Source organism: Fusarium vanettenii, assembly GCF_000151355.1.
Source record: "Fusarium vanettenii 77-13-4 chromosome 13 genomic scaffold NECHAsca_85_chr13_3_0, whole genome shotgun sequence".
Lineage (NCBI taxonomy): Eukaryota > Fungi > Ascomycota > Sordariomycetes > Hypocreales > Nectriaceae > Fusarium > Fusarium vanettenii.
Window position 1 is genome coordinate 25,042 of NW_003315804.1, and position 13,920 is coordinate 38,961.

Here is a 13,920-nt window from a genome sequence, read left to right on the forward strand (position 1 = left end):
CGGACCTTGATGGGAACTGAGCCAGAAGATCGTAGATACCTTTTACTGACTTAGACAAGGCGAGAGCTCATCGTGATCATGTCTCATCCATAGTGCAGCAATAACAGTATTATCTACGAGAACTGAGAGTTCAAGATTGGGGGCTCATGGAAATGTCTCGGATCTGATGATGTGGCCTCTTCCTCGCATATCAGGCACCTAGCGGCCAGTTGCCGCCCGCAAGACGCCAAATAGATATAACAATGGACAAGAGCAGAAACAACTCGTTTCTCGTCCCCACACGTCCTTTGCATGCCCGTAATGCTGCCCTGGACAAACCCTGTGTAGCTAGAACGCTTCATGTCTGCCGGACCACTGGAAGTGAAGGCCGCAGGGACTGTAGCCGGCCATGGTCGCCAATGGGCCAAGACAGATTGGGCAACGGATTGATTGCTCGGGATGCCGAAAGCTTCCCCACATTCTACCAACCAATACACAATAGAACACGGCTAAGTAGTACACTATTTGCCGAGCCCGGGTATCGATCAAATCCGGCGTGTGATCGGTGCCCTATGTTGACTAGCACAAACCCCTTTGTTGACGCCTCAGGAGCGGGCTCTCAAATTCCCAAGACGCGAGCCGAAGCTTGAGTGGTCTGCCGCCGTCGACACGCGTATGGTTGAAGAGTATTTATTTTTCCACGTCTTTTCTTTTTGCATGGTTCAAACCTCGACCCTAGCCCAGCTGTCGTGATCATTAACAACAACTCACCAATGATGGGACTCCCCGGGTATCAGGCCATCCTCTCTATAATTGGTGCCGCGTTGCTCGCAGGATGGCTGGTCAAGATGAGGGACTCAACTCTAACGTCACGGGGCCGAAGATAGGCGGCTAACATGATACCTAGGTAATCGGGCGAGCGTACTTGACCCCTCTTCGGGCTATCCCTGGGCCGTGGCACGCCCCGTTGACATGTCTGTGGCTCAAGAAACAAACCATTGCCGGACGCAGAGCTCACTACGTTCATGAGTTGCACCTCAAGTTCGGCTCCGTCGTCCGCATTGCACCGGAGGAGATCAGTTTCAATGACACAGGCGCCTTCAAGGAGATCCATCGCATTAGCGGTAACTATGTCAAGAGCCCGTGGTACCAGTGCTTCCGCAAGGGCACAACTACTGACCTCTTCTCCATGACCAACCCTCGCGAGCACGCCCAGCGGCGCAAGCTGTTCGCCCCCCTGTTAAGCAACTCGGCCCTGATGAGGAATTGGTTCGACACCATTGTTGACAAGGTGGACGTGACCATTGAAAAGATGAAGCGTCAGCAGCTTCAAGAGGGCCAGGTGGATATCTTCAAGTGGTGGACATTCATGACAGCCGATGTCATCTCGCACCTAGCCTTTGGTGAACCGCTAGGGATGTTGGAACAAGAAAGGGTAAGTTTCAATGCGCCGCCGAGAAGGCGTTCCCACCTGGATTTCAATCAAGAAAATGAAGCGAAACGGATGGTTAACTTGCCGGCTGACTGTATAAAACCGAGCATATGCAAAAGATAGAGGATTCAACCAAGCTCGGCCTCGTAGGCGCTGAGCTTCCTTTTGTCCGATCTCTCCTTGAGTGGACACCGATTCGATCAGTGCGGGACATTGTCAACGCCGATGTAGAGGTGCAGAGCCTCGCCACGGACGTCATGACCAAGACGCTGCGAGATGGCATTGGGACCACCAATATCTTCTCCAAGATGGTCGCTGAGAAGGAAAGAGAAGCCCAGGCTCTGAGCGACTACCAACTGGCCTATGAAGCTGGAGGGCTTATCGTCGCCGGATCTGGCACCACGGCTGTCTCTTTAACCTATCTTGTCTGGGCCGTCCTCTCGCAGCCGGCCGTACAGGCAAGATTAGAGTCGGAGCTTGAAAAACTGCCAGCTGGATTCTCCGACTCGGATCTCGAAGCCCTGCCATACCTGGCCGCCGTCATAGAAGAGACATTGCGCCTGTACGGTGCTGCCCCTGGAGCGCTGCCTCGAGTTGTGCCAGAGGGAGGCGCTAAGCTGGCCGGCTATTTCATTCCCCAGGGTATTATAGTCAGCACACAAGCGTACACCTACCACCGAGATCCTGAAGCGTATCCGGAGCCCGAGAAGTGAGTCATTCAGCTTATCGTGATTGGCATCGCTAACGAAAAATGTAGTTTCGTGCCGGAGAGGTTCTTAAACGCTTCTGGCCAGTTCAAGGCACCCAAGACTGGAGTTTACGCCCCCTTTGGTGCAGGGTCCCGGACCTGCATTGGCATCCATCTGGCTCGCATTGAACTCCGACATGGTGCATGCTTCTTCTTTCGTGAATGCAAGGGGGCTCGCCTAGCGCCACAGACAACCCCGTTATCTATGGAGATGGTGAACTACTTTCTTATCAGCCCCCGCTCGGAGCAGTGCTGGGTTACTCTTAGTAATTAAGTAAAGGCGTAATTATGTTTTCTCTATATGTCTCGAATATTCCTTCCTCTGATTGTTCATACCGCTATTGGGTCTCGACCACTCCGGTATGAAGGCCTTTTATCTGTCTTGTTTGCCTGTTGCCTTATGGAAAGGGAACCTAAGAAGGTACTGCATGCAGGCAAGCGTGTTACAGACGGAGTGGCAGTGTTGACGATGCGGGATGAAGAATAACTGCTGTTTTTCATGGTTGATGGAGGAATATGGTCAGATGATAGACGGAAAGATAGATCTCTTAAAGTGAAGCATTTGTGTTTTTCAATTACGTTTTACCTTAGACTCGATTAGTAGTACCTTCCCGTCGCGTCGGGGGCGGTCGGTTTTGGCTGGGATGTGGCAGTAAGCCACGGCGTTCAAGTCTAGGTTGATAGGTAGACAGTTCAAGACGAACTGAAATTAATACCTTGATTGCAGTCTTGGGTATCTCATTAATTGTCATGTATCTTATGAGATGATAGTCTAAAATTGGTTGTTTAAAGACGAGAAGATGATGTGGGTAGTTAAGCGTAAGACGGTAAAAATGGAAACTGACCTTTTATGTTACAATGAGATAGGAAATTCTTATTTTATTATACGCATGATTGAAGCCTTATTTTGTGAGCTGCCGGCGTTATTCACTATTGAGTTTGTTGGGGCGGAATGTTGTTGACCTTTCGCAGTGTCTCTCTGTTTTTTTGTTGACGAATATGCTTCCCTTTTGAACAGGATAGGCTTTTGCGATTATCACTCAAGTGCCTATGATAAAAAATTGCGAATAAGCGCAAGTGGGATAATGTTGGACTATTGTTCTTGCAGAGAAGAAAAAATTCATTATGTTGTGTTATAGAAACAACCGTCGGGTACAATAACAAAGAACGCCATGATTATTATTATTATCTGCAATGATGACCAGAAGCCATCAGCAACGATAGCAAAAAACACAGTCATTGATACATGACGGTATCAAAATCTAATACCATATAACACCGTAACCTAATTATTTTGACTCCTATAGCCATAACGAATCAAATGGAAAGATGCGTCTTACGTAGCTGGCTGAGAAAAGTTAATCGCCTGTAGAAAAACTCGCATTATGGTTCACAATGAATCTGAACACAGGGAAAGAACACAAGGATAAACACATAATAGCATTAAAGCCCAATACTAGAAAACGCCGTAAGGTCAATAGAATTAAGCTTTTACAGCGGCTTCTTAAAGGGATGGAACCAAGGGTGTGGCATCAGAGGATTACCGGGATGGAAATGGCGAACCTGACTATTCTATGCTCTCATCTACCTGAATTCAGGGGATCAGTACTCTCTAGAGTCAACACTTACAGTAACAGCGAGCTGCAAACTGCTGAGGTGTTAATAATCAGAAACTTGCTCGTCACTCGGAGATTAGTATCCCTTGAGCCCATCACTAAAGGCGGGATCTAAATAGCTATCGAGATTTTGAGAAATGAGCTGGTCAGACGATGGTCCAATAAAGTTCATGACTATGTTCTCTGCAATGCGAATAGGCGAGTTAAATTGCGCTCTGGTGTAGAAGAAGTCACGTTGCAGCATTGGGTTTTGATGTTGCCTTGTATCTCTTTATGTGTTCTTTGATCATTGTGTTTGACGAGGATTTTATTGAGAAAGTACAATAGAAAAAGATACCAAGGCAGAATAGACTGACCACCAAAGAGGCGGGCAAAACAAAAATTGTTTGTTCAGCCCTTTGCGTATGAGAGGACTTTGCTGCTTCAAGACCCTCAATTCCAGGGTGTGAAAGAGTTAGGAATGCACTGTACATAATTATTTTAAGCATCTATTGTCCTCGCACCTTTCCATCCGATGATTCTATGGCTGCCGCTATAAAAGGTCAAAATAATTAGGTGATGGTGTTTTACGGTATTAGGTCTTAATGCCGTTATATATTAATAACCATGTCTTTTGCGATCATGGCCGACGGCTCCTTTTGATTGTAGATAATAACAATATATTGACCTCCGGGAACCAGTTCTGCTATTCATCCTTTTGAATGACGGCGCAGTGCGACATAGGTCGCTAGAGGAAATCGCTTAAACGTCATACCAGACAAGCAGGCGGATCAAGGAGACCCTAATCCCTATATTGTAAGAATGGCTGCATTCATGACTTTGATAAAACTATCTAGAGCCTTGTCTCACTGCTTGCAAATATGAAAGGCCTCTATATTTGGCATATTGGCAGATTCCGAGAACAGAAAAGCACTTTTATATTGACGCGTCTCTCCGAGAGGTCAGAAGATATGAAATTCTGCTGTCCGCCTACTTCAAGTTCTTGTTCCCTCGCACCGTAGTGTGCATGCTCAAGGGTAACGACCATGTAAACTCATAGTGGTGTGTTCGTGGCCTCATCAATGTGTTGTGTTGTTGGCTTTGTTACTGTGGCCGAGGCCCTGTCATTTGGAGAAGTGACTGATAAGGAAGAAAGTCCCCGGGAGACATGTTCTGTATTTCGCCGTTTTAGGCTTATCTCTCTGCAACCTGCTTATCAGGAAGGCCGCCATTGCCCACACGCTCGGTAAGGGCCCCGGGATAATACCTAGCTGCATGAGAACCCTGATGATACATCACTTTTCAGGGCACAACGCACCCCGAACCTCTCAGAACAAAAATCCCTCAATGCTCCCAAATCCTACGAGTGCTTCAAAGCCTTCTGACTGCCTTTGGAGTAGTCAACAGTCGCGCCACCGATTCATCATTTCCAAAAGCTGTTGGGTAGTTGCTCTCCCACAGAGCTATTCGAGATGATAAGCCACAGTCCAGCAACTCTTGGGCACGATGAGCTGTCAAGTGATCAAAAAGAAGCATATGCGGACACGACTTGTGATCCCTCTGGCGCCGAATCATTGAGGACATATTCATTCACTTTATCTCCGGAAGATCAACTGATAGATCCAATCATTGAGGCCAAGGCGCGTAGGAAGTAAGCGTGCAAGACTAGACAGCAAATTCAGTGTCAGCTTACTAACGTAAGACCAGAATTGACTTCTCCGTACTCCTTCTATTGGTATTGGGATTTCTCGTCTTCCAGCTCGACCGTATGAACTTGGCAAGCGCCTTAACTGGCGGTTTTGCCGAAGACATCAAAGTCAACCAAGCGACAATCAATTTGGGGAACCAGCTTATGTTTGCTGCTGTTGTTGTCTTCGAGATCCCATGCAACATGGCCCTCCAGCGTGTAAGTGGCATTTTGTGCTCTTGTCTGGCCTCTCTCCTGATTAACAAGGCAGTTTGGTCCCCGCAAATGGATGTCGGGCCAGGTATTCATGTTCGGCGTTGTTGCGACAATGAAGACTTTTGTCCGCAACCGAACAGGATTCTTGGTTAGTCGGGCCATGCTTGGGCTTGCAGAGTCAGGCTATACCCCTGGAGCCATGTACATACTGTCTCTATGGTATAAACGTCGCGAACTAGCCAAAAGAGTGTCTATTTTCTTCTTTGGCATGTTCGGCGGGAATGCAATCAGCCCCTTGTTGGCTACTGGTATACTCAAACTCGATGGCTCTAGAGGAATGGCTGGTTGGCAGTGGCTCTTCTTAGGTATAGACTCGATATTATTGACTACTTTCCGCCATACTGATTCACAGCACAGTGGAGGGCTTAATGACCGTTTTTGTCTCGTCACTACTACTATTGTTTCTTCCGGAGAGCCCATATACCCCGCAGTCGCTCTTTGGTCCAGGTCTGGTACGCTGGTCGAGCGCCGAAAAGGATATACTGCAACAGAGAGTTGACGCATCGGCACGCCTAAATCCCAAAAATAAGTCCATTGGACTAGGTATTGTCGTGAAAACCGTGCTACAGTACCGTCGGTGGCCACACTATGTTTCTACACTCGCTGTCTTCTCGACCTTTTCTCCTCTGTCAACTTATTCCCCTTCGATCATCATGTGAGTAGTTACTCGATCAAAGCTTGATATGGCACTAGATCCCGGTCCGTTTTCTTGAATATGGCAGCTAACAGCTGATGAAAGGTCACTCGGCTTTGACCGGATTGTCGCCAATGCTCTGGCTGCTGTTGGAGCGTTGCTAGCTCTTCCTGTTGTGTTCTTTTTCGGGTACCTTAGCGATCGAACCAACAAACGCGGAGCCATTGTGATTTTGGCACAGGTGTGCTACTTGATTGTCCTAATTGTGGCTAGGCAAGTACATCCTACCTCAGGAAAGTGGTCGCGATGGGGTCTTTGGACCGCTGTGAACAGTGTAGCTGTTGGCTACCATCCCGTCCACAACTCGTGGACACAGCTTAATTGCCATGACACAGGCGAGCGAAGTATAGCATTAGCGTACGTCGACGTATGATGACCATATAAACAGTCGCCCTAACGAGATACTTAGGATGTGGGTGATGTCTGCGACTACCGGCATGATGATAGGAACTCAATATTTCCAGGCAGAGGATAGGCCATTGTAAGTACATTATACTAAACACATCAGCAAAGCATTCGGAAGCTGACGATTCTGCCTTGAAGCTATCACATTGGTCTTCGCACGATGATAATAATGGTGGCCATTGGGATCTTTTCCGCCATAGTCCAGCTTCTTGTCTATGTGGTGCATAATCGCTGGGTTATGAGAGGAAAGTACTCGGATGGAGATGAACGAAAGAACATCTTGTTCACTCCGTAAGAGTTCAGACCGCCTCTGAGTTTGGGGGGAAGAACAATTCATGACACAGGTGGCCGAAATGGCAGTTTGTGCCTTGAGACTCTTCGCCTGTTGTTTTCTGGCACTGCTTGAACACAATCAAGCTCCAAAGATCATGGGATTGAGCCTCGGGATATTTAGAGACGGGGAAGCCACGATTAGAGGTTTCCCTGCGTTTGTATTCTCTCGAATATGTTCTCTCTCCTCGGTCCTCAGAGTGTCATCTAGGGTAGTTGACCTCAGTTACCTAAGCACTCAGTTCAATGAAGCCTCGATCACCATTGAGACCGGCTGAAGCCGACATGAATGCCACAGTATAATCTTCAACGTGACTTGGGGTAGTCAGAGGTTCCGACTCATAGATGAGCACATTTCCATCACGTGAATATGTCAAACACACACCTCGATTTTGAGTTGCCGCGTCTTGTGGAGTACGAATCATCTTCAGTAGCAAAGTCACTGCGTGGACAAGCAGTGAAGTCTCCCAGCTGGTTAGCATGCCACAGTTAGCAGCCTCGAGGCGATAACTCTAGCGCTTGAGCAGATTGCGAAAGGCGCTATGGAACAATTTCATAAGTGCACTCTGGGCGATGGGGTTCGAGAACAGCTGTGTACTTGCGGTCCCCCATGGAATCGAAATGAGGGCCCATGGTGTGTATTTACTGCAATTCAGCGGCCGTGTGGCGAATTAAATTACATGAGAAATAAAGGCGCTCCAGGCGATTGAAGGATATCGATATCCAGACTTGGCACAAGTTACTTGGACTTTGCGTAGCATCCAATGCGGCTCGAGTCGACAACAATATCATCGTACCAGACAGTGTTGGAATCTCCGCCATATGACTCCCAGCCGAAGTAGACAGCGGAGACCTTGGGCTTAATGTTTCCCCTCTTCCACTGGCCGTTAAAGTCGCTCGCAGTGTTTGGCTTGCTCGTAAGACCGCTGACAGATTTGCCACCCACCCAGGTCTCGACGGTGCCGTCAGTACCGAGATGATACTCAATGCATTGCCAAGTGTTGGCCTTGAGGGTCGTCGAGGCGGCAATGCCTTGAGGGGAGAGATCGGGCAGGGTGGCGTCGTCGGACTCGTGGTTGTACATGAGGATCTTGCTCTGTCCACCGATGCGGAGGTGCTTTCCAGCAGCCTGAGCAGAGTCGGGCATGGTGATGAAGGTGACGTGGGCGTCAGTGATGGCCTTGGAAGGCTTACTAGTTAGTGAGTGTCAGTGTTGACTCTTGCACACAGCACAGAGAAATCTCCAAACTCACATCCATGCCCTGACGTAGACCTCACCGTCCGGAACCGCTGTAGTGCCGAAGAATTTATGTCCACAATAACCGCCCGCGCCATCAACCCTAATTGAGTTCTTACCGCTGCGAGCCTTACTCGTGCTATCGAGAGTGACCTTGCCGCCCTGGTCGCAGTCCGGCGCGTAGGTCGGCCATGCGACCTTGTCCCATCCGCTTTCAAAGCTCTCGCGGACCTGCGCGAGGGAGGGAGTCGCAATGGACAGTGCGAGAAGGGCGGTTTGGAAAAGCATCTTTGTTGTCGGGTAATGGATGTCTAGCCAAGACAAACACGTTGAAGGAAGAGGCGATGGACCTGTATTTATGCGAGATCCAACCCAACACCTACAAAATTAATTTTGCCGTTCTAGGGTCTGAAACATGGCATTTCTCCGGCCGAGATATCCGAACCGACCGCTACCGTCGAGACATGGACCCTGATAATAAAACCTGAAACCAACTGACGCTACCATTTCGGCTGCAATTGCTACCAATGAAAATAACAACACAGTCGCCATAAAAAGACTACGGCTCGCAAGCTCCGTCCGCTCAATGCGAGATGAGGGGCTCCCAGGGATTCCGGCCCGCTTGACAGGTGCCCACAGAAGCAAGCCAAGCGACGCAAGGTATAGCAAAAGGAGTTATTATTGTCGATTTTACACCGCGACGGCTCATTAGCGAAGACGGTGAGACGGGTAGATTTGGACGCTAAGCTACTGCTAGAGGGCATTGAACCTTGACACTGAACAGGCCATTGGTCAGATTACAGCTTTGTTCTACGAGAAGTTGCTCTCTTCTAGGGACCATTAGGATTGGTTTACATAAAGATCGATCCACTTTGCACGCCAAAGAGAACAAAGATGGCCAGAACGGTCAAAGTTCTAGACTATTATTGTTGTCATAGGAGCTAGATAAATATACAATAAGTCTCTAGGAGAGCCGGAAGGTACTTTCAACTGCAGTTTTCCCGGCCATGGCTGGTTCCGAGAGAACCCGGTGATAATTTCTCAAACCATACTCTATATCGGCGCAGGTATCCCATCAGGGACCGGTCTTTAACTTCAACAAAGAACACAATATCAGCACCTCATAATATTATGTCCCAACGCTAACACCGTGATCGTGAGAACCCACCGCTGCTTCTATCTCGAGTCGCTATGGCGGCTAAACTACGATGGAATCTCTTTCGTCCGTCAATAAAGGGAGTCCATGCATGGCATGGAAGGTGATTAACATCACCCGCGAGCTTTTCATTGCCAATACCCCAGTATTTGTCAGTTTATACAAACCATATAGCGGCCCATCGACCCAAGGTAACTCAAGAATTTCACATTAGAGGCTTAAGTTTTGTCCGCGTACAGCATTGGTGCCGTCTACTCCTTATTGGTCTGCTCGATCATTGCCTTGGCTGACTCCTTGAAGAGACAGACGTTACGTTAAATGAGTCATACCAGACCGCTCATCTCTAGCTATTAAATTAATGCAGGATGCTCTCGTATATTGAAACTTGAATGTTATTTTATGTTAAATGTTAAAATACTCACTACTTCTTGTTTTTTTTAAAAGGGTATAAACCTCATCCACTAACAGTGTCACAAGATTTATGAGAGCGACGGCATCAGGTTACTTTTCACACTCAATTTTCTGGCCCCCCAAGTCCAGTTTTCCTGGCTTGAATTGCTTCCTGGTAAAGTCCATGTAGTAATTATATTTACAGTTCTGTGTTTCCCTTTCCCGCTACCCTCGAGCCTCTGTATATTATTAGAAAGGTGACCTTGTCTCGCCAGACAACTGTTTGCTAATCGATATGAGAGCAAATAAAATGTTGTGCGCGCTCTCTTTCTATGTGTATACCTAAATTGCTTGTTTATCTTTGACTGTCACAAACATGCTTCAAGACTGTATGTGAATGTAGTGCCCAGGCATCAGGCAATTCAAGTCGAGGGCACAATCATAGCCTTCGATGATGGAGCAGCATAGCGTTGTATGGGTAGTATCTCTGAATATATGTGCTAGTACGAGCATGGAAGCATGACGTTGCTCGCTGGTGCACTTGGAACAGCACATTGAAGTTCTTGGCGTTTAACGGGAGAGGTGAGAATGAATAAATGGCATCGCGGACTCGTTAATGGATATCAACTATAACCTGCTTCTTTTCAAATAGGAGCCTGAAGAGTGATGTCTAAAATATTTCTCTTGAACCATTCCCAGTACACGGTCGCAGTCCAGTGCCGTAGGTATTGAACAGCCGTGGCAATTGTGTAAACACCGGCTAACGAAGTGGTATCACCAAAGGGAAATTTAGCCCAGAGGATCTGCTGACTGTTAGTGCATGGGAAGAAATGCGACTGCGTCGGTAGCCGAGGCAGCTGATGGAAAGGGGAGGGATACTCGCCGTTTTGCTGTTTTCGCGTGTCGTCGCCGCAAAGCTCCACTGATGGCCCTGAGTGATTATGGCCGGTAGAATGCCCAGCTCATCTAGATCAGTCTCAGCATGTGCCTCGCCCCCTGCTCTTACTAGCAGGTATTTGAGATAATTCCACTGGGCAGCTTGCCATGTGCCAATCTGTAGAGTGGCATTGTCCTCATCATCGCCCGATCTCTTAGTCTCCAGACTGATGGAAATTGGCTCAGCCTTGAGTCCGAGGTAGGATGTGTGATTCATGCATAGCATTGGAAGAGAACGTCTCAACTTATTGACACGGTCAGTGTAGTTCTCCCCACTCTTGGCACCCGCTTCGGGGTTGACGTAGACGCAAAAGTCAACAAGCTTGGATCCTGCCGCCGTGGGTAGATACTCCTTAGTGATGGTGGCAGAATGGCTGATACTAGTATTAGGGTTGCCAGTAGGAGTATAGAGAGGTGGTCCAGTATCACACATGAAATAATATCGACTAGACGTAGACGCTCCCCAACCCGAAAGACCTTCTCCAAGAGACGATGATGGACCTCAAAGTTCCATACCATTTCTGAGTGACTTTTCTCGAAACATTGACTTGCGTGGCCTAGAATCTCGTCTACAGCGTTTGGTGACAAGCTGATACCGTAGTCGTCTGGTACCTTCGAATACGCGTCATCCTCGTCCAGGCCGTGTTCTGAGAGATCATGACCGAACACTTGACGCATGCTTGAGCTCAGAATGCCCTTCCACTTTGACCACTCGAGGACCTTGGAAAGCATTTGTTTGAGCACAACTGGATGTCGTTTATCGCCAAAGCCGAGCTGTCGAGTTACGATTCCGTCGGCATCTAGGGATAAACTGTCTAATTTCCGGCTTGGAGAGGAAGACGTTGAGATTGAGACACGGCTTGGGGAAATTTTTTTGCTCGACCTTGCGGACCGTGACCTGTTGCCTACACTAGACTCTGACGCTCGTGGCGTGTGGGTGCCCTCCTCCTCCAGGTCCGAGTCATAGTCGTTGTCTCCTCGACCCCATTTTGGAGACAGTCTGAGTTGAGGGTCAGTCGTATTGGTCACAGGTGCTACCCTGGGACGCTTTGGCGCTCCGAGGCTATCCATTTGGGAGATAAGAGGGTGCTGAGTGTGGTCCTCAGAGGGAGGTGACGGAAGTCTTCGTTTTCGATCTTGGTGCGTGAGGCCTTGCTTCATTAACTGAACTGTGGATTGCTCGGATCCCGTTTGAGCGTCATCATCGATTCCGTTCAGCCAGGTCACAATGGATCTAGAACCCAGCGTTCTGATAAAAACCAAGAGCCCTAGCGAAAGCTGCAGCGATTCTTGGGTTCGATGTGTCGTCGCTATTGATGGGATGTCGTTGGGTATGGTCACATGTTCGTTGTTGTCGCGTCGTGTCGCGTCGCGTCGACCTGACAACGGTGGGGCAAGGAATGAGAGCCATGATTGGCCCCAGCCATGTCAACGTAAACGCGAACAACTTCAAGTTAACACTTGCGCTGAGATGAACCCTGGCCAATGCGTCATACCGTCTCATTGATAAGTGAGGCTTACGTTCATTTGTTCTCAAATCTTGACTGCGAGTTCTAACAATCGGGCCTTGCTGGTTGGTGGGTTAAAGTCTGCTTCTGAATCAAGGATTAACCGAAGGTTAGCCGAGAATCTCAGTTGACCAATGAAGCTGCTTCGATAAGCTAGTGTTTGTTTTGATTCAGGGCAGATCAATGTGTTTCGTCAATGCCGTGGCTTAACTATCCAGTTTTCCTGTTGTGGTGGGTGGCTTTTCTTGGACTTGTCAGAAAAGCGAAAAAAAAATTGAAATAAAACGGCAAATGATAGTACAAGTTGACTTGGGTAGGTACAAGTAGGTAGGCATCGCGTCAACTTATTACGCTTTGGAAAGCCTTTATAAGAACGATGGTGAGAGCCAATGATGCGGGACTGGGACTCAAGTGTGTTCGGCTTCGGATATTTTGGAGTCTGCATGAAAACAAATAGAGCGTGTGTACAGGTGTAGTCTACTTGATTGTCAGAAGCTTAAGCATCCACTACCTAGTATTGCAGACAATCTCATTCTTTCTTTGAGTCTCTCTTCCTTGGACAGTGAGCAAGTCCTTATCATCGCTCTTTTGTTTACGTCTTTGATTAATCTTGAGATCATGGCGCCTTCACACATCTTCCTCTACAGGCATATTGAACAGCTTCTTGACTGGGCAGTGTCTTCCGTAATCTACTTATCCCGCTTAGTCATAGGAAGTCATAAACTTCCGGGCATGAGCCTCACCACCCACAACGGTGCGAGGGCTGATTACCACCTAAGCCACGCTCCTTGGCGTCATCGGCTACTAAAGTACCCGATATCCCGAATGTTTCCGGGCAAGGATTGTTGTCAGGGTGTGACCTAAGGCAAGGCAGCATGCTATAATACGGACCAACTCGGGTTTATCGCGGAATTCTAAACAAGTACTGTAAAACAGCCATGTCAGTAGCCTTTTCAGGACGAGCACACTTTGAACCATAGGAAAACATCAATTTCATACCTCTGCAAGAAATCTTTCACCCCTACATATGTATGAGCCAGTAATTGGTTCCTGTAACGAACCAATTTGAATACCGAGATCAAAATCTGGTACCACAGCCAGCGCATCAGATGCTAAGCGAAAAGAGTTGCGGCACTTTGCTGAAGACGTAGAGTCATGATTGACAGGGGTAACTCAGCCACTTGCTTTCGGTACATGGAACGCGTCAGCGTCACAAGCAAGTTTAGACTTGTCCTCACTAATAGAGAAATGATTGACTACTGAAAGCAAGCAGCACCCCCAACATATGAGACCTTCTAAATTTAAATCCTAGTCTCCGTCGAGAGGACTACTTCTGTTGGCCTAGTAACCAAGATATTGCCCATTTAGAGTTTCTCCATGGCAGAAGGAGCTTGAGATGTGAGGCATTGGATGTCTGTGTCATTTAAACAAAGGTGTATTCTCATCAGCTATAACTAGATGATCGCCTTCTTGGAAGGACTTCATTCTTGATGTACATGAATCAAAGTCCCTTCTCGCATACACCTCTCCTACGACTTTTGTATACC

General features: G+C 47.9%; 4 protein-coding genes across 4 annotated transcripts; 2 read left to right on the forward strand and 2 right to left on the reverse strand.

Annotated features, from left to right (window-relative positions):
- Positions 1-752: 752 nt before the first annotated feature.
- NECHADRAFT_97923 (uncharacterized protein) lies at positions 753-2,433 on the forward strand (the record flags this gene model as incomplete). The annotated part of the gene is made up of 4 exons (XM_003039626.1): positions 753-821; positions 887-1,414; positions 1,531-2,120; positions 2,169-2,433. The coding sequence occupies 4 exons, from the start codon at positions 753-755 to the stop codon at positions 2,431-2,433; spliced, it is 1,452 nt and encodes a 483-aa protein (XP_003039672.1).
- Positions 2,434-5,459: 3,026 nt separating this feature from the next.
- On the forward strand, positions 5,460-7,111 carry NECHADRAFT_54470 (uncharacterized protein; the record flags this gene model as incomplete). The annotated part of the gene is made up of 6 exons (XM_003039627.1): positions 5,460-5,660; positions 5,713-6,022; positions 6,075-6,372; positions 6,457-6,768; positions 6,821-6,892; positions 6,955-7,111. Coding segments are annotated over 6 exons (1,350 nt in total), but the record flags the coding sequence as incomplete, so codon positions are not given.
- Positions 7,112-7,885: 774 nt separating this feature from the next.
- On the reverse strand, positions 7,886-8,671 carry NECHADRAFT_54486 (uncharacterized protein; the record flags this gene model as incomplete). The annotated part of the gene is made up of 2 exons (XM_003039633.1): positions 7,886-8,339; positions 8,400-8,671. The coding sequence occupies 2 exons, from the start codon at positions 8,669-8,671 to the stop codon at positions 7,886-7,888; spliced, it is 726 nt and encodes a 241-aa protein (XP_003039679.1).
- Positions 8,672-10,573: 1,902 nt separating this feature from the next.
- Positions 10,574-12,276, reverse strand: NECHADRAFT_88038 (uncharacterized protein; the record flags this gene model as incomplete). Its single annotated transcript, XM_003039634.1, has 4 exons — positions 10,574-10,819; positions 10,936-11,366; positions 11,414-11,865; positions 12,107-12,276. 4 exons carry the CDS (start codon positions 12,274-12,276, stop codon positions 10,574-10,576), a joined length of 1,299 nt encoding a protein of 432 aa, XP_003039680.1.
- Between the last annotated feature and the right edge of the window lie 1,644 nt (positions 12,277-13,920).